General features: G+C 43.4%; 1 protein-coding gene across 5 annotated transcripts in view; it reads right to left on the bottom strand.

The window, feature by feature from the left end:
- Positions 1-2,065, bottom strand: part of PDCD1LG2 (programmed cell death 1 ligand 2) — a 56,813-nt gene extending 54,748 nt beyond the window's left edge. For 2 of the 5 annotated variants that reach the window (XR_009346632.1, XM_059143366.1), the window contains exon 1: positions 1,613-2,065. Coding sequence is in view for 2 of the 5 variants with exons in the window: in XM_059143366.1 (XP_058999349.1) it covers positions 1,613-1,637 (25 nt within the window). In the remaining 3 variants the exon portion in view is untranslated. The remainder of the gene's footprint in view (positions 1-1,612) is intronic. The other 3 variants (XR_009346633.1, XM_059143369.1, XM_059143368.1) reach the window with 2 other exon arrangements.
- Positions 2,066-20,759: the final 18,694 nt, after the last annotated feature.

Raw genomic sequence — 20,759 nt, 5'->3', positions numbered from 1 at the left:
TAACAAGTGATCATCCATTCAGGAAAGAAGGAGAGGCAACAAGTGGACTGTGGTTTTGAGACTTGACAATTCAGACCATACTGACGCCACAGCAGAAGGGTGAGACGAAGGAAATACTAGATCAGGAACCAGGTTTTCGAGCTGAGTTCTATGAAATGAATTGGGTTTGAGTCATGAAGGAATTGAAACAATATAAGAAAAATGAAAGCCTAAAGTTTGGGACACAATTCAGTGATAGAGATAAAGATAAAAAAGTTATTCCAATATGCAAATATTAATTGACATTGGGGAATGAATCAACTTTCTTAAAAACACAGGTTAGAGAAAAAGGTCTGAAGTCTGACGAATGCCCCCAAATTAGGAGAGCGGGCATAGGAGACAAGAGAAGAAGGCAAAGAAGAAATGGTCCTAAGAGTATGAGAAGCTTCCCCACCATAGCTTCTCAGGGCCCAGGGAGGAAAACTCCAAGAAGCAGAAGGGGTTAATAACAGAGGTCTGGAAAATTAGAAGTGGAACAAGCCCTTAGAGAGGGTAGAGAGGGCTGGAAGGCATTGAGCTGACTGGGGCTGGCTAAACTTTGAGATTCCCTCATGTCACCTATGCACTGTGCCAGGCACTTGGGATTGAGAGAACCTGAAAGGCGCAGTCCTTGCCCAGGAAGAGCTCTGGCTGAAGGGAAAGGCTCCCACACAAGCGAAATATGGAGAAGACACCTGGAAGCTGCAGGTAAGGAAGAGCTGCTGGTAGTGAGAGTTCAAGCGGTGAACATGCGCAGACCGCTTCTGCTCTCAGAGCAATGTGGTTCATCCACTCCTTGATTCTCAGGCTTGGAAGGGAGCTTGGAGAATATCCAAGGAATTGGCATTTGACTCCCGAGACCGTGTCTGATTATTGTTGACACTGAGTATTCTTGCTGTGCATTCTGTCAACGGCTCTCTGTGATTCCATTCCACAGAACCATGAGAGTTCAGCGTTAGAAGGCCTTATCTGTAGGGAATTTCACTCAAGCCGCTCCTTTCGACCCTCTCCCATGAGAACCCATAGTCACCTCTTTTCTACTATCCACACCCCGGCAGAGAGCAATAAGAATGGAGGCCGCAGGTTTCTCTCATTTAGCTAAACTTGATCTAATCAAATCATGTTGCTTTTTTAACTAACGGTTGCCTGTATTAGAAGTTAATTTAATTGTAGGTCCATTTTTGTTGTTGCACTTCTGTGTTTTCAACAGCTTATCCTTAGAGCATAGCTTGTAAACACTGGCTCACCTGGACTGGTGATTGCCTGCCAAAGGGATAACCACAAAAGATGTCTATTGTAAAAAAAGACACAAATTTTTAAGTTCCAATGATCCTCCCCAAATGGTAAGCTGAGAGGCAATCTCAAGACAGTTCGTTTCTTTTTCCCTGAGCATTTATTACATGCAGAAACAAACAAACAAACCCTCATCTCCTAAAACTTTCCAACACGAGTAATAAGTAGACAAGCAAGGAGGAGAAATCCCACTCTTTTGGAGACAGCCAGAAATGAGCTTGTTGGTGTCTGTGAGCACAACTGCCAAGGCAGATTTCCTCCTGCCCCCAGTGGTGTGGAGTGAAAGTCTGCTCGCACTTACCCAACCGTGGCGGCCTCATCACCATCTGCAACACCGGCTCAAGATAGGAGAGAGTCTCAGCCTCTTAGCTACTCGCAGCAGCAGAACTTGGTACCTCTCCTCAGGGAAAGACGCAAAGGAAAATACAACAATAGTTGCCCTTGCATCAGATCCCCTCCTGGAAGCCAACAAACAGCCCAAACAAAACAAAACAAAACAAATGTAGGGTCTGCCTTGAGCACTACAACAAGCAGTAGCTCCAAGGCAGGACTCCTTCTGGCTGGCAGAGGGACCTACACGGATGGGTCAAGAAAAACCGTCACTTAAAGTCCTTGAGGCAAGGGAGGAGAAGATATCCTCTCCATCCAGCTTCCTTGTAACAGGAGGGTAATTCAAACCAAAACTGGCTGTGAGGAACTGACCGAAGCCCAGCCTCCTGAGAAGTTTTGGTTTTGCTTTTAAGCATGGCTTCTTGGCCCTCAGGTACTCCTTGAACCATGTCCCTGGGGAAGCAGGCACAAGCATCGCAAGCATCGTGGCAGGAGGGGTTGCGAAAGAACGCCAGCATGTTCTCACTCTGCGCCTGGAAGCTCACACGGGTTGAGGTTCCAGTGTGAGCTTCCCAGGGATGTCGTCAGGAGTTACCACAAGATGGTGTGGCTTCAAACAACAGACACTGTGCTCCCAGCGCTCTCACATTTCTGGAGGCGACAGAGATGTGAAAACAGGCCACACGCCCTGTGAAGGCTTCCGGGAAGAATGCTCCCTTGCCTCTTCCTAGCTTCTGGCAGATTCTGGCAAGCCTTGGCATTCTGGGATTGTAGTTGACCACTCTAATCTCTGTCTCCATCTTCACATGACCTTAGTTCTTCAAATGTCCTTTCCTCTTCTTTTTTTTTTTTTTTTTTTTTAAGATTTTATTTATTTATTTATTTGACAGACAGAGATCACAGGTAGGCAGAGAGGCAGGCAGAGAAAGAGAGAGGAGGAAGCAGGCTCCCCGCTGAGCAGAGAGCCCGATGCGGGGCTCGATCCCAGGACCCCGTGGGATCATGACCCGAGCCAAAGGCAGAGGCTTTAACCCACTGAGCCACCCAGGCGGCCCCCTTTCCTCTTCTTAGAAGGACACCAGCCATTGGATTATTGCCCACCCTAATCCAGGATGACCTCCTCTTAATTAATTACACCTGCAAATACCCTACTTCAAATAAGGTCATATTCTGAGGCTCCAGGGCCTCATGAATATTTGGGGAACACTAACCCACTAAAGTACTCCATTTCTTTCTCGGAGCGATGTGTGGTCTAGACACCATTAAGCCCATTTTACACATGAAGCAAGAGTCGAGGTTGCATGGTTGCATTTGAACTTAGGCCGCTGTGATCCCACTACATTGTGAGGCTTTTCACTAGTAAGACTCAACGCAGGTGCGAGAGAAGGCCAACTCGGACGCAAGTCTGGATGACCAACCCCGTGTCTCCGGCCCGTCCGTTCGGGCTCATAAGGATGGGGTGCGCAGGGACAGGGCTCTGAAGCGCGGATAGGACCTGTTTTTTTAACCATATTTCTTTAATGTTTTCTCGTCCTCTCTCCATGCCTTCCCCTTCATTGGTTTTCTTCTGAAAAAGTGGGGTTCTCCTTTCCTCCTGTTCTTTTAAATGTATCCCTCAAACAAGAGGGACCGAAACTTGTATTGGCTACAGATGGGACTGGCTGCCTAGACCCCAAGGATGGGGCTGTGTCTGCGGGAAGCCAGCCTCCCCCTGGGGACCTGCTTCTCCACCCTCAGCTCCAGGTAGGCAGTGGCAGGGCAGAGGTCTGCTCTTCCCTGACCTTCTTCCCCAGCCACCTGATGGTCTGAGGAGTGGGCTGTGTCCCCTGTGTGGCTCTCAAGTTTAGTGTCTTCGGGATCCCCACACCCCCCGCTGGCGCTCCTGCTTGTCTTGAAGAGAGAGCCGCACTCCCACGGTATGCCTTCCTCTGTCTGGTCTAAGCACCTCCCTCTCTGCCTACTTCTTCACTCCCAGCTCTTCTCTGCACAACTGAGGTTTAGGAAAACAGACTCACCTCAGATGGGGGAAGCCTGGGGTGTTTTGACAACAGCTCCCCAAAGCACCTCAAACTGGAATCTCAGCACATCTGCTTGCCTCCTAAATCCATACGCTTCAACAAAACACCAGCAGGATAGACGCCAAAGTGTTAAGAGTGGTGTTTCTGGGTGCAGTATTTGCAGGTGATTTTTTTTTTTTTTTAAAGGTGCCTTCTTTTACCTTTACTTCCCAAGTAACTTGCCATGGACACAAAGGACTTCTGTAAAGACAAAGAAAAATAATCCTTTAGAATCAGTAACGGACAGGACAGTTCAACTCCTAAACAAGAGCAACAAGAAAACATTTTAAGAATTTGGCCAAGAGCATATGTCTGTTCCCAATTTATTTAATTCAGTGTTGTTCCCTTTATAATAAAAGATCCTGGGGAGGCATAGCTGAATTGTGTGTGTGGGTGCGTGTGCACGTGCAGGGGTGGGTAGGATACAGACCACTACGTGTTGCACTGATGCTTGGTAATAGAATATCAGGATCCAGGTCATAAATAATGCAGTATGAGCAGCACAGCAATAACGTCATAGGGTACACCACCAGCCTACAAGGCCCCACCCAACTGTTCTGTAGAAGGGAAAACTGATGCAAAGAGAGATGGCACAGCTTCACCAGGGTCACCTTGTGAATGCAGGGCAGAAGTCACTTCTATCCTTTCTTCCCCAGATATTTTTCCTCCAAATGCTGTGTATGTAATGTAATGTGATGTGATGTAAGTGTTCATGGAAAGCCTCTGGAAGAGTCCTTGTCAAACAGCAGGAGCTAAATCAGCGTTAGCTAGTACAGAGTCAAAAAACAAGTTCACTCCTTCCCACCCTGCTTCACATTATAGAGAAAAATAAATAAATTAAATAAGAGAACACAGCCTAAGGGTGAGAGAGAAGCGCAGCCAGGGTTTTGGGGAAATGAGCCAAGATCAAGAGGGGTGAGAACTTCAAGGAAGGAGCAGCTTATCTGGAACCAGTCTCAGCGCCCTCCCCAAGGACAGCAGCAGGACAGCTCCCTCTCTGCTCCCAGAGAACCCAAATTCTATAGGTTTATCTGGAAGGTGATGACTAGCAATGATGGCTAGCCCCCTCTCTTGAAAATGGAGAAAGTCATGGGTAGCTGGAGGCGGAGAGGGGAGAGGAGACCACCTGGGGGCCATCCTGAAAACCGCCCCTCCTCCACCCATGTTCAGCCCAGGGACTGGAGTTCAGCCTCTGGAGATCCTACGGACGTCACCCACGGGGCTTGGATCCCACTTGGCCCCTGTCTGTGAAGGAAGGCATAGCCTTTCCCTGAGGAAAGGGAGATTGCAGATGGGAAGGGTGTTCTGGCCAGAACACCAGAGATGGATGTTTGTTTTCAGAAGCAAGAAGGTCAAGGTTTGGTTCCTTCCTGAAAGCAACTCAGAGAAAAGGGAGGTTTATTCTAGGTTGAATCGGTTGACGAGAGTTACCGACCAAGAACGCTTCCTGCCCACCTCCTCCCAGGCGACTGCACAGGGAGAAACACCTGAGAGACAGCTTCTCGTGGAGAAGTTACTGCAGTCACAAAGGTTGGATTCAGTAAGGGAAGTCTCTGAGGTCCAGGGCCAGGAAACAAGGGCCGAGAGCGGAAGAGTGGCGGAGGCGGACCTGGTCCACTAGCCTCTCTGATGTGTAATACAAGATACGGATTCCAGAGACATGGAGGACATTCTGGGGACCTGAAGGGGAGGTGGACTTTTCCCCTCTCATCTTTGAGGGAAAGAAAGGGATGCTGGATATCCTGAGGTTTGAGAGTGCTCTTAAGAAAATGTGACACCTGCTTCTTGCTTGGAGTTTCTGAAGGGGCGGGGAAGTCTCCCTGAAGCACACCATGCCCGGGGAGGGGAAAGGCTGTGGGGGTATTTTCAGGGATGAAGAAAATAGGGACACCCCACATCTCAGGCCCTGGAGCCCTCAGTGACCATCAAAGACTCCATGGAGCCCTCAGTGACCATCAAAGACTCCATGGCTTCTGCGTCCTCAGGGGGCACAGACGGGAACTAAGCCACAGGCATCGGGGTCCTAGGCCCGTACCAGAGGCCACAGTTACTGGCCTGAACCAGACCCAGCCTGGGGTATTTGTCTCTCCCCCAGCAAGACAGCTGAACCAATGTTTACCCTGTCCTGGGAGTAAGGGGAAGACTGAAAGGGATATGAGATGGGAATTTCAAGTGGGACTGGGCTCTGGCAGTTCCCTAAATGTTAAACCTAGAGTTACCATATGACCAAGCACTCCCTCCTAGAAAGGAATATAACCAAGAGAAAATGAAATACATGTCCATATAAACATGTGTGCCCCAACGTTTGTAGCAGCATTAGTCATAGCAGCCGCAAGTAGAGCAAACTCGACTGTCCAGCAGCCGGTGAATGCATAAGTCCACGCTGGTGTACCCACCCAGGGGAATAGCAGTCAGCCTCAAAAGTGAATGAAGTACTGATTCAGTCTAGAGTGTGGATGAACCTCGACAATGTCATGCTCAGAGAAAGAAGGCAATCTCAAAAGATCACATACCGGGGCGTCTGGGTGGCTCAGGCGCAAAGCGTCTGCCTTCGGCTCAGCTCATGATCCCAGAGTCCTGGGATCGAGCCCCGCATTGAGCTCCCTACTCTGTTTCTCCCTCTTCCTCTCCCCCTGCTTGTGTTCCCTCTTTCGCTGTGTCTCTCTCTGTCAAATAAATAAGTAAAAATCTTTAAAAAAAAAATCACATACTGTATAATTGCACGGATATGAAATGTCTATAATAGACAATCTCTAGAGACAGAATATAGTTAGGGGTGCCCTAGGACTGGGAATAGGAGGGGATGTGGAGGCAGGACTACTAAAGAGTATGGGGCTTCATTTTGGGTTGATAAGAATGTTTTAAAATTGATTGTAGTGTTTGCTGCACAACTCTGTCCATATAAAAAAAGCTACTGAATGGTACACTTTATTTATTTATTTTTTAAAGATTTTATTTATTTATTTATTTATTTATTTGACAGATAGAGATCACAAGCAGGCAGAGAGGCAGGCAGAGAGAGAGGAAGGGAAGCAGGCGCCCCGCTGAGCAGAGAGCCCGATGCAGGGCTCGATCCCAGGACCGAGATCATGACCAGAGCCGAAGGCAGAGGCTTTAACCCACTGAGCCACCCAGGCGCCCCTGAATGGTACACTTTAAATGGGTGAATTGTATGGTAAGTGAATTATATCTCAAAAACTTGTTAAGAGAACTGGAACTGAACTGAGTCATAAGTGAGCTGCAAATTATGGAACTGGACTGAGATACGATGAAGCTCACTTTCCACCCAACAGGCAGGGGGGCGGGAGGATGGGCGGGAGGTAGAGGCCGCTTCAGCCACGTAGCTCACAGAAGCTCGTCAGAGAGGAATGGAAGAAGGCAGCAGAGAAGAGAGAGAGATAGCCCTGACTGGAATTCTGGTCCTTGTTCTAGTTCCTTCTGCTGTCTGGCCCGTGGTTTCAGCATTAGGTTTGCTAGAATTTTGCTGGAATTTCAAAACCATTAGGTTTGGAATTAGTTTTGGAAATTTGAAATTCCGAAACATTTTGAATTTCTGCACAAGTGTTATATCAGACACTTGTAATTACACAGAGAGGCAGAGGAAGCTGAGACTCCCTCACTGCTATATGCTGACCTAGGCCTGGCCTCAGCTGTGGTGGTTTGGGGGAGAAGAATAAGGTAAAACTAAGGAACTAAATAATCTACATGGATCCCAATGTTTCTCCTGTTTCCTGGTCCTGACTCGTCTCTGAGAGGAGAGAGGGAGGCAAGACTGTTGGCCCCAGACATTGAGGCCCGCTCTAAGATGCAGCAGTATCTCAGTATCCCAGTAACTCAGGAAGGAAGGTTCCCCAAAGCCAACCTGAAGTGGTTGGGGTGGGTTTTTCCTATACCAATCAAGCAGCTCTTGGACACCAGCTGGGAATCTTACAATTCAACTCAGTTCTGACCCAACTACCCAGAGAAAATATCAGATTCCATAGGTTGAGGGCTCAGTCCTACAAGACTGACCCCACTTCATATGCCAGTTCCAAGTCCACGCTGCTACCTGGACTTCCGATGGAGCAGTTACTGATTGGAGGTTCCTATGACCTCTCTTGGAGTTTGGTTAATTTCCCGAAGAGGCTTGCAGAGCTCAGGAAACCTGTTTACTCACTAGATTGCTGACTTATTACAAAGGACATTAAAAAAAAAAAATACTAATCAATAGTCAGATGAAGAGATACAAAGGGTAAGATCCCAAACAAAGGCCCTCCTGTCCTGGTAGACTTTGGGCCCAGCACAGTGGCATGTGGAAGTCTTCTGATTCCCCAACCTGGAAGCACTCTGAACCCTCTCGTTTTGGGTTTTTATGGAGGCTTCATTCCATAGCCATGATTGTTGAAATCATTGGCCATTGGTGATTGATTTAACTTCTGACACCTCTCTCCTGCCAGGAGGTCTGGGTGTTAAGACTCCAAATTTCAAGCCTCAGTCACATGGTTGGCTCTCCTGGCAACCAGCCCAAACTTACGTGCATCCGAAATTCACTCACTGATGTAACAAAAACATAGCTCTTGTCACTTAGGAAATTCCAAGGGACTGCAGAGCCCTGTGCCAGAAATAGAGACCAACGACCAAACATCTATTTCTTTTAGAAATCAGAAATCATATAGCCCTTTCATCCAAGGACTCCCTAACCATTGCTCATTAGGGCTACAACACGGTCCCAGGACTGAATGGAGGAGGGGCTCTTCTGCACATTCCTAGACCGATGTCCTTTGCCCTTAAGATTTTTAAAAGAAGAGGCAGTGCTTGGATGAAGAGGAGGGGGGTTAACGCCAGATAAAGGAAATAAGAAGTCTTCATATTGACTCTTGGTTTCAACTCGTTAGAAAAGAAAAGAAAGTGAAATGATGATTCATCTTTTCAAACGCAGTCAGAGACAGGAGAAGACAGCTGACTCATGTTTTGAAGACTCTGACCCAGATCAGTTTTTCCCAAACGTGGCTGCACATCAGAATCCCCTGGGGAACTTTAAAAGCCTAGAGGTACCTGGGTACTACCACAGACCTCCTGATTGAAAATCTCCATGGTTGGGGTGCAGAAATAGGCATTTTGGGGGAAACTTTGATCAGGTGATTTTGATGGCTCCAGCATACTCGAACTGATGGCTCAGCACTAGAGAATATCACGGGTTGGTTACTTTGGTCACTGCCATCCTTATGAAGAACAGTGAGTAAAAGGGAGGAAAGGAAGGTGAGAACCGGAAACAGTGGCCATTACAATATGTACTGGACACGGGAGCCTGTCTCTCATCCTGAGATACGGTGTTGGTGGTAACAGTGGGGGGCAGGGGGTAAGTGCTACAATAGGAGTAGCTACTAGTCCATGTATAGTATACAGGGGCCTCAGTCATTTTAAGCTGGGAGGTCTAAGAAGTCTTGTTTTACAAAAGAGGAAACTGAAGTCCACAGGAGTTAAGCGAACAGGTGAACAGGGAGAGGCTGAAGAGGGTTGCGAACAACAGGGGAAGAAAACAGAGTCCTTCTCCTTCTCACATCTCTGCACCTTCTGCTCCTCGCTGCAGATAAAGGGCAGGTGAACTGGGCTTGGAGCAGCACAGGAATCACGATCAGAGACCCTGTCCAAATAGGTTTCATCTTGTGCCAGCCATGGGGGTTTGGACAAATGATTTTTCTCTCTTGGTACCTGTTTCGTTATCTATAAAATAAGGATAAACCTAAAATGTCGAATACTGTATAGATTAAATGGTTTGATACATGAAGAGTGCTTAGAACAGGGCCTGTTAGCACACAGTAAGTGCTCAATAAATGTTATTTATTCTTATGCTATTACCTGATTGGTATGGTAAACCCAAAATCATATTTGTAAAAATATGATTAAAACCTAGCTCATGTTTCCCCCTCAGAATTAAAATATAGAAAGCTTTGTTTTTTAATTCCAAAATGACACCCCGTATTATTATAAAATATGTTTTAAATTAAAAATTAGTAAAGAGGGGCGCCTGGGTGGCTCAGAGGGTCGTGATCTCAGGGTCCTGGAATCCAGCCCCGCGTCAGGCTTTGCTCAGCGGAGAGCCTGCTTTCCTTCCTCTCTCTCTGCCTGCCTTTCTGCCTACTTGTGATCTCTGTCTGTCAAATAAATAAATAAATCTTTAAAAAAAAATTAGTAAAGATTGGGGCAATGGGTGGCTCAGTGGGTTAAGGCCTCTGCCTTTGGCTCGGGTCATGAACTCGGGGTCCTGGGATCGAGCCCCGCATCGGGCTCTCTGCTTGGCGGGGAGCCTGCTTCCACCCATCTCTCTCTGCCTGCCTCTCTGCTTACTTGTGATCTCTCTCTCTGTCAAATAAATAAATAAAATCTTTAAAATTAATTAATTAATTAATTAAAAATAGTAAAGATCAAAAAACCATACCTGAGATAACCACTAATATTTTGGTGAACATAATTTTCTATAGCTCTCTGGATATATATATATATATATATGAATGTAATTTTAACACATGTAATTATATTAGGATGTTTTTCATTGAAGTGCTTTTATCACTCATCAAAGATATTGTAAGTATCTTTCCATATCAGTAATTATAGATCTCATGATTTTTTGTAAAGACTGATGAGTATTTCGTTGTAAGGTACATTAGTATCTGAGCTGTCATTATTGATGGCCACTTAGGTTATTTCTCACATTGTTGATATTACAAAACAATGGTGCCATGAAAGACCCCACCCAGTGAGCTCTGGGCCCTTGTTTGACTATTTCCTGGGGAAAATTTGCTATAAGGGTTATCTCTGGATCAAAGGATATACACCTGAAGACACAAGTCCCACTAGAATAACACATACTGTGGAAAAAGAGACGGGCAAGTCATCTGGCTTAACGACACTTACAAAGCCACCAACTTGTATTTTTTGTAGCAACTCAAGACCTAGTTGTGGGAGGGCAAGTGGGCAAGAGGTCAGTTTGCAGGAGGCAAATATTTAGAGGCATCCCTGCCCACAAGTTTCAAACATGTTCCTATACCAGCAGGTAATTTTTCAGACCTGAGAAGGAACTCAGTGGGAGAATTTACTGATCTCGTTGGGCTACCATGGCCATGCAATTTCTTTGAATATCTGGCTTTTCCAGGAAGTCAGATACGGAAGTTCATTTGGTTGAAAACGTCACTTAACTTTTGAGGAACTTTCTGAGGGTATAATGTCCAATGGTATTTTACTCCAATCATGTTTGGGGGAAGATTTTTCCTAACGTTCCTCATCAACTGGCCAATAACCTGAGCATTTTCCTTAGCAAATAAAGCTGGGACGTGCAGCAAGAGACATGAGTGGTGGCCATATGACTCAGCACCTTCTACTGTCCAGAGACTAATAAAAGATGAGTCAAGTATGGGAAGGAAAGCGACACAGGCTGGACCACATCTAGACTTGGTCAGTTCACACTAGCTCTTCTTACAGGTGGAGGAAAGCGAAGAAACACCTGGTCCTTCACCCTAAACCAGAGGCCAGCCACTCCACTAATTTCACTCCAGCCCCCTTTCCTGACCACATCGGGTATGGTGGAACATTCCATCACACTGGTTTGGTGTGGGGGAGGATTAGACAGAATGAATGGAATAAGCAGCTACTACCTGTAGTAATTCCTCCTGAAGGGGAAACAGTAATATAGGCTAATATTCACAGAGGTCTAAATACTGTCAGGGCAGTTCCAAGTGCTTTATGTGTATGAACTCAATTATCTCTCCCAAGACCCCTATAAGATAGGTACTCTCATTAGTCTCATTTATAAATAGGGAAGCTGAGGCATGTATAGGGTAGACTATTTGCTGGAGGTCATATATTGAGTAACCGGGAGAACTGAGTGAACTCCCATAGTCTAGCTCCAAGTTCTTCTACTTACTATTGCTCCTCCTCATGTTTGTAATAATGGGCATCTATCTTCAACTAAACACTCCCAAAATGATCAGGAGATATGTATGTATATATCCTTAGAGAAGCCAATGTGAGTTCTTCAGCCTGTTAGTCAAAGTGAGGCCTCTTTTTTTTTTTTTTTTCAAGGTTTTAAAATTTATTTGAGAGAGAGAGAGAGAGAGAGAGAGAGAGCATGAGCAAGATGAGGGGCAGAGGGAGAAGCAGAATCCCCACTAAGCAGGGAGCCCGGCCACGGGGATCCATGCCAGGACCCCAGGATCAGGACCTGAGCCGAAGGCAGACAGTTAACTGAATGAGCCACCCAGGTGCCCCAAAGTGAGACCTCTTAAGAATATCAAACCTGACAAAGGAAAGAGGATTGAATGGAGCCCTTCCTGGCTTGGGGTTAGAGAAGAGAACAGCATCTTTAGGGGCAGAACCATGGGGATTCTAGTGGCGGGATCTGACAGTGATGGATTTGAATTAAAAGTAGAAGGTATGTGGGCATCTTTGCTTCTACTCTTTGTAGGCTCTGGTTACTTTACTCTTCCCTTCCTGTTCCCTTGGTCTCTTCCTCATAGGCTATAGCTACTTTGTATCCAATAGACACATAGGCATTATTGATCTCTTTCCCATGCAAACACTCTGATATGTGTGTATATCTCTATGTCCATATAATCTACTTATGTATATATACATCCATATTTCATTCATGCAAATATAGATCTACAAGTTGTTAATTTTCTAAGTGTTATTAAGTAATCAAATTTAACATTTTACTCCATATATGGTATGTCTAAGGTCATTAAATTATGACCTCACTGCTCTATAAAACAGGAAGAGAGTTGAGTCAAATGAGGTACCCAAGGCTGTCAAAGGTCCAGCCAGAGGCCTGACCCATGACATGATACTAACAGTGAAATGACAGAGATTCTGGGGTAAGTGACCAAAAAGAGTAGACAGAGTTAGCAAGTGTGTGTGGTGCATTGGCTAGGAAGGAAGGAAATTGAACTGGCTGGGTGGGCTGGCCTGAAGAGAGGGAGCAGCACCTGTCCATTATGGGTACAGCAGCCAGGATATTCACTCCCTGTCCATACCCACACTGGGCAGTCAATGTCTCTTCTCCCTTAGGAGATTTAAGGATAATCATGGAACTTAACTTGCCACAAGCTCACTTGCAAGACATTTGCTACGTCATTTCAATAGATGTCTGTGTGCGCATGTGTGTGGCATTATTCATTTCCAGTAAGTTCTTGAAGTTCAAACCAGAGCACCCTCATAACCATTCTGATTTTGAGGAAGCAGTCTCCTGCTGTACTTCCCTCTCTCCACGTTTACCCTTTGGTTCCCCAATGGTAGCTCCTCTCTTTGTAGGCACCAAACTGGAGGTTTCCCTGATGGTCCACAGAATTCCTCAGTATCTCTCTTTCATTTAACCCAGGAGAAGTATCAAAGAGAAACGTCTTTCGGAGCTCCACGACCTCCATTTACAAATTGTTCTTAGTAGCAGTTTGGGTTTTCTGGACCCACTTTCTCTAAAAGTCTCACCTGTCTTTCCAGCTTAATTCTCTTATTTACCCAGAAACACCAAACCTCTTGAGAAACAATACTTATTCCTTCTTGGCAATATCATGAATCACTCTTGGAAGAAGGAGGGATCTATAGCCTAGGATTCTAGGACTATATCGAATATCCAGCAAGGATTTAAGGGTCTTTAACATACAGCACAAGAGCGCAAGTGAAAAGTGGGCCAAGAAAAGGGAGGGAAATAGGAATAAGATCAAACCGGAGGCTCTGCTTCTCCCTGGGCACAAGCCGGGAATGTATGCTCCCTGTCAGAATACACGGGCTTGCTGTAGCTGGGCTGCCGTCTGCTTTTTTCCAGACTTACAACACCCATCGTCTGACTATTCTCCCTGCTTCTATGCCCCTTCAGTGCTTTGTCTACACCACAGCAAAAGTGATCTCACAACACAAGCAGGATCAATCATTTTCCTCCTGAAAACCTTTGACAACTTCCCATTGCATTTAGAATGGAAACCAAACTCTTCATGATGCACTCCAAGCCCTGTATGGCTCATGTTTCAATTTCATACCTTCCTCCCTACCTCACCTGCCACTGTCCGATCACTCTGGCTGCGCCGATCTATCCCCTGATCCTGCCAAGCTCAGTCCCACCTCAAAGCTTTTGTGCAAATTGTAGCTCCCGCCGGGAAGCATACCAACTCTTGTGCAGCACAGTTTAAACGTTAGCTTTTCAAAGAAGTTCCTGCCCTACTCACTGTGTTTAAAATCAGTTCCTGACTGATTAATTTTACCTCGGTCTCTTATTCATGGGTCTTGTTGCCCCTGATGTGATCATGCATTTGCTTATTACGTATTTCCATCTCCACCCCCAGACCCTCATCGGGAGCAAGTTCCACAAGGCAGGAGCCATGCTGTGTCTGTTCTCTTGTCTCTTGTACCTTCAGAATCTAGCTCAAAGCTTGATATGTAGTAAATACTCAGTAAATATTAGTTGAATGAAAAAATAAAATTGGCTCTAAGCTTTCTAAGCCAACAATGGACATTTAAACAATTAATAATATTTCCAGGTTGGGCGGTAAAACAAAACAAATTCTCACTTGAGAAAACACAACTATGGGGCACCTGGGTGGCTCTGAATGCAGAAAGCCTCTGCCTTCAGCTCAGGTCATGATTCCAGGGTCCTGGGATCAAGCTCCGCATCAGGCTCTCTGCTCAGCAGGGAGCCTGCTTCCCTTCCTCTCTCTCTGCCTGCCTCTCTACTTGTGATCTCTGTCAAATAAATAAAATCTTAAAAAAGAAAAAAAGAAAACACAACTATTTTGGCATCAAGATCAAAGGGACCTTTTTCGGGCGCCTGGGTGGCTCAGTGGGTTAAGCCGCTGCCTTCGGCTCAGCTCACGATCTCAGGGTCCTGGGATCAAGTCCCGTATCGGGCTTTCTGCTCAGCAGGGAGTCTGCTTCCTCCTCTCTCTCTCTCTCTGTCAAATAAATAAATAAATAAAATCTTTAAAAAAAAAAAAAAAAAAGGGACCTTTTTCTGAGTGCACTTAGAAAGTACACCGGGGGATGAAGTGAAGAACGTCCTCATCTGTAGGTAATGACCAGTTTCAAACAGTTGCTTTGTGAAAATACCTGCAATAGAGGCCAATGACATTATAGCTATTTCAATTCAATATACCCTTCTTGCTGGGATACCAGGACCAATATGGTTTTGTCTAGATGATCAGCTATAACCCACACTGATAGCTCTCCCTCCAAACTCATATACACCTCTCGTTTCAGCAGACTAGACATACAGACGATACATCCCAGCCTCCCTTGCAACGGGTATGATCGTGTGATAGATTTCTACCAATGGAAGGGGAGAGGAAATGTGCACTGTCTCCAAACTTGGCTTATAAAATCCCTCCATCCAGCTTCCCTGTACTTTTCTAGCTTAATAAGCTGTAAGGAGACCCCCCCCCACCACCGACAAGGGAACTTTGGAAACCACATATTGAATATAACAGAGCCATTAACCATCTGAGTCCCTGAATGGCTACACAGAGCAAACTGCCTACCTAGGTGGATACTGACTCTGTCCTTTTGTTTATAGAAATTTTACATGCCTAGGGACAGAACATATATATTCTTCCACCAACTCATATTCAGTATTTATAATGTGCTTGAGGTTTTTTCTTTCTACATATTAACTCATAATTATCTTAACAGCTCTCTTAAGTGAGATATTATCACTGCCTCCATTATGCACATGAAGAAGCAAAGTTAAGTAACTTATCCAAGGTCAAATAAACAGGAAGCGGTACATCCAGAATTCAAGCCCAAACAGCCTAACTCTAGAGCCCCTGCTCTCACTCACTCTACTATCCTATTTTCTTTTCTTTTGGGGGGAGGGGGGTTTGGAAAGGGGCAGAGGGAGAGGGAGAGAGAAAATTTCAAGCAGACTCCATGCCTGGAGTAGAGCCTGATGCAGGTCTCAATCCTGAGATCATGACCTGAGCTGAAATCAAGAGTTGGACACTTAACCAACTGAGCCCACAGGCGCCCCATCCTATTTTTTAATAGAGTTTTATTATACTCTTTGTTGATATAGGTGCAAACTAACTAAATAAACAAGCCAAACTTTAGTCTTTTCTGACATGTATGTGATTCCTATAACTATTGGAAATACTTTAACCATTGGCATGTTTTATGGTGGGTCACTAAAGCAGTCTCTTCACCAGTGTTTGATACATGTAGGTCTAACAGTGTAATCCTGAGATTATAACCTTTTGTTTCTTCTGGTTTTTGTCCCTCCCCCACGGCCAGGGAGATGGAGGCAGTGTAATCCCTGAATAAGACTGCATGAGCCGGTGGGAGGAAGACGATGGAGTAGAAAAGCACCAGGAGTCTGTCTCACCACCTGGACAATAATTACATTGACAGAATCTGTCTGATACAGCTATTCAGGAACTCTGGAGTCTATGGAAGTTCTGCCATTTGCAGGGGAAGGCATGGTAAATTGCAGTTAATTCTGATACATTTCAGCTCATAGCACAATAGCAGCTGCCCATTCCCCACCCTGAGTCTTGCGGCAGGAAGCTAGCTATGCACATGTTCCTGGAGTAGCTCACACACAGCTTGTGGGAGCCAGGGAAGGGGAAAAAGACTCTGTCCTCCCAATACTGAGGATCCGTGCTCTGATCAGTGATGGCTGGATGAGATCATAGAGGTGCAGACAAAGAGGCAGTGGCCATTGTTGTTGCACCTCCTCTCCTTGCTGCAAATCCCCTCCACATCCAGCTGAAGTGATTTCCAGGGGTCTTAAAGGGTCAGCACCCTTTTCCTTACTCCATCCCTATCATTTTTCTCTTTCTTCCCTCTGGGGAGCCAGACATTAAAGACGAGGACCTTTAAAACAATGGCATATATTGGAAAAAATGTAAAAGTGACTGTATATGGCCAAGGAAAGGAACAGGTTCAGGAAAGACCGGAGAAGACCTTAAGTTTACACCTTAGTTTGATCCTTGGTACAGAGACAGCCTACAACAACAACAGCAACAACAATAACAATAATAACAAAGAAAATCGTAACAAAGCAGCAAACTCAGAGGAATGTGGAGAATTTGATTTCCAGTTACATTATTAGATTCAAATGTCTTGTTTCCTATAACAATAACAACAAATAAGGCATACAAGGTATCAGGAAAGTATGGTGCAAAGAAAAAAATAAATCAACATAAGCTATCCCTGAAAAAGACCTGATGGCAGATCTACTAGACAAGAACTCCAAAACGACTTTTAAAGGTGTTCAAACAACTAAAGAATGACATGGAGAAAGTCAAGAAAATGATGTATGAACAAAATAGAAAGATGGTAAAGAGAGAGAAAGCCTAAGAAGAAACCAAAAAGAAATTATGGAGCTGAAAAGTACAATACCTGACATGAAAAATTCACAAGAGGGATTCAAAGGCAGATTTGAATGGGCAGAAGAAAGAATCTGTTAACTTGAGAATGAGACAGTGGAAATTGTCAAGTCTGAGAAACAGAAAGAAAAGACTTTGAAGAAAGGTAAACAGAGCCAAAGGGACATGTGGCACCCCATCAAATGAGCCAGGACCTGCATACTTATGTCTTTTCTTTCTGTTTCTCAGAAGCAATAATGGCTGAAAACGTCCTAAATTTGATTAAAGACATGAATATAAACATCCAAGAAGCTCAATGAACTTTAAGTTCTGAACTCCACTAAGACACATTATAGTCAAACTTTTAAAAGACAGAGAAACTTGAAAGCAGCAGAGAGAAGCAACTCATCACATACAAGTGATCCTCAATAAAATAACTAGCAGATTTCTCATCAGAAACTTTGGAAGCCAGAAGGCAGTGAGCTGATAGTTATTAACACTAGACTTGCTCTGCAAGAAATGCTCAAGGGAGTCCTGCAGGGTGAAATAAAACAATAGACAGTAACTCGAAACCAAATGAAGAAATAAAATCTCAGTAAAGATAAATATACAGGTAATTATAAAAGCTAGAATTATGGTAATAATGCACTTTTTGTTTTCTAAATGATTTAAGAAATTAATGTGCTAAAAAGAATTATTACTTTATGTTATATAAAAGGTGTAATTTGTGACTTCAATAATCAAAATGGATGAGGACAATGCATAAAGGATCAGGATTTTTGTATGTTATTGAAGTTAATGTGGCATAAATCCAAATCAGAGCATTGTAAATTTAGAATGTTAAATGTAATCCCATGGTAATCTCAAAGAAAATAGCTATAGAATATATACGCACAAAAAAGTGAGAGAAATGGATTTAAACATCTCTCTACCAAAAAAAAAAAAAAAATCAACTAAACATGAAAGAAGACAGTAATGCACTAAATGAAGAACAAAACAGCTATAAGGCTTACAGGAAATAGAAACATGACAAAACTAAGTCCTACCTTATCCATAATTACTTTAAATTTAAGTGGATTATGGGGTCCCTGGGTGGCTCAGTCATTAAGTATCTGCCTTCGGCTCAGATCCCAAGGTCCTGGGATCAAGGCCCACATGGGGCTCCCTGCTTGGCAGGAAACCTGCTTCTCCCTCTCCCACTCCCTCTGCTTGTGTTACCTCTCTCACTGTGTCAAATAAATAAATAAGTAAATAAATAAATCAATAAATTCAAATCAATTAAACTCTCCTTTCAAAAAACAAAGATCAACAGGATGGTAAAAAACACATAATCCAACTATATGCAGTCTATAAGACACTTTAGCTCCAAAGGTCCAAAGATTGAAAATAAAAGGTTGGAAAATGTATTCCACACAAATAGTAACTCAAAGAAAGTAGGGACATCTATACGAATATCAGACAAAACTAACTTTAAAACCAACAAGTTTGTGAGGCAAAGAAGGACATTATATATTAATAAAAATTTAATTTGCAAGAAGATGTAATACTTATAAATACATTTACAAACCTAACTACAGACCATCAAAATATATGAAGCAACAACTGACAGAATTGAAGGGAGAAACCTTTTTATAATAATAGCTGGACATGTCAATACCCCACTCTCAATAATGGATAGAATAAACAGTAGGTAAATAGAGGACTTGAACAACACAACAAACTGACTAGATCTGTCAGACATATACAGGACACTGTACCCCACAACAGCAGATTACAGCAGATTCTTCTCAAATGCACATCATACTATAGGTATAATTGTATGATAAATATCATCAAATGCCTTCTCTGACCACCATAGATGAAGTTAGAAATCAGTAAGAAGTAAAACTGGAAAATTCACAAATTTCTAAAAACTGAACAACACCCTCTTAAACAACCAATGGTTCAAAGAGGAAATCATAAGGGGAATTAGAAAATACTGGGACGCCTGGGTGGCTCAGTTGATTAAGCGGCTGCCTTCGGCTCAGGTCATGATCCCAGCGTCCTGGGATCGAGTCCCGCATCGGGCTCCTTGCTTGGCGGGGAGCCTGCTTCTCCCTCTGCCTCTGCCTGCCACTCTGTCTGCCTGTGCTTGCTCTCGCTTCTCTCTCTAAGACAAATAAATAAATAAAATCTTTAAAAAAAAAAAAAAAAAAAAAAAAAAAAGAAAATACTTAGCAATGGATGAAAAAAAAACTAGAGCAAACCAAAATTTGTGAGTGCAGTGAAAACAGTCCTAAGGGGAAACTTATAGCTATAAACACATTAAAAAACCAGAAAGATCTCCAATCAACAGCCCAACTATATATAACTTAAGGAACTAGAAAAAGATCAGCAAATTAAACCCAAAGCTAGCAGAAGGAAGGAAATAATAAAGATTAGAGCAGAGATAAACAAAAAAGAGAATAGAAAACCAACAGGAAAAAAATTAATGGAACCAAAATTTGTTTATTTGAAAAGAAAAACAAAATTGACAAACCTCTGGATAGATGAACTAAGAAAAAAAGATTTGAATTATCAAAATCAGAAATCCAAGTGGTGACATTACCCCTAATTCAACAAAAACAGAGGGATTATTAAGGAGTACTGTGAACAACTATATGCCAACAAACTGGATAACATCCATGAAATAGATAAATTCCTAGAAATAAAATCTACCAAAACTATGCTATAAAACAATAGAAAATCTGAACAGAACTATAACTAGTAACAAGATTCAAACGAGTAACGAGTAATCAAAAATTTTCCAACGGTGCACCTGCGTGGCTCAGTCAGTTAAGCGTCTGCCTTTGGCTCAGATCATGATCCCAGGGTCCTGGGATCCCCTGCTTAGTGGGGAGTCTGCTTCTCTTTCTCTCTCTCCCACTCCACTTGCTTCACGTGCTCTCTCTCAAATAAAAAAATAATAAAATCTTAAAAAAAAAAAACCTCCCAACAAAGAAAAATCCTGGACCTGATGGCTTCACTGGTGATTTCTCCCAAACATTTAAAATAAAACTAATACCCATTTTCCCATACACACAAGTAGCACATAAGCACATGAAAAGATGCTCAGCATCACTAATCATAGGAGAAATGCAAATCAAAACCATAACAGATACCATCTCAAACCCTAGAATGGCTACTGCCAAAAAATCAGGAAAATAACATGTTGGCGAGAATGTGTAGAAATTGGAAACCTTGCACATTGTTAATGGGAATGTAAAATATATAGCCACTGTGGAAAAAAATGTGGCAATTCCTCAATTAAAAATGGGATTACCATATCATCCACCAATTCTGCTTTTGAATATATATGAAGAAAATAATTGATCTCTAAAGAGATATTTGTATGTCCATGTTCATGACAGCATTATTTAAAATAGCTAAAACTTGCAAGCAACCTTAGGTGCCGATGGGTAGATAAGAAAATACAGCATATGCATTGAATGGAATAGTAGTATTAAACCTTAAAAAGAAAAGAAATTCTGACATGTGTTACAACCTGGTTGAACCTTACAGACATTATGCTAAGTTAAATAAGTCAGTCATCGAAAGACAATTACTGTGTGATTCCACATAAAAGAAATATTTTAGAGTAATCAAAATCATAGAGACACAAAGTAGATGAGTGGTTGCCAAGGGAAAGGTGAGGTGGGGAATAGGGTGTTATTATTCCCTGGGTATAAAGTGTCAATTTTTAAAATGAAAAGAGCTATGG

The sequence above is a fragment of the Mustela lutreola genome, chromosome 12 (assembly GCF_030435805.1).
Source record: "Mustela lutreola isolate mMusLut2 chromosome 12, mMusLut2.pri, whole genome shotgun sequence".
NCBI lineage: Eukaryota > Metazoa > Chordata > Mammalia > Carnivora > Mustelidae > Mustela > Mustela lutreola.
Note: the sequence above shows the minus strand (reverse complement) of the source record. Positions and strands in the feature narration are given on the sequence as shown.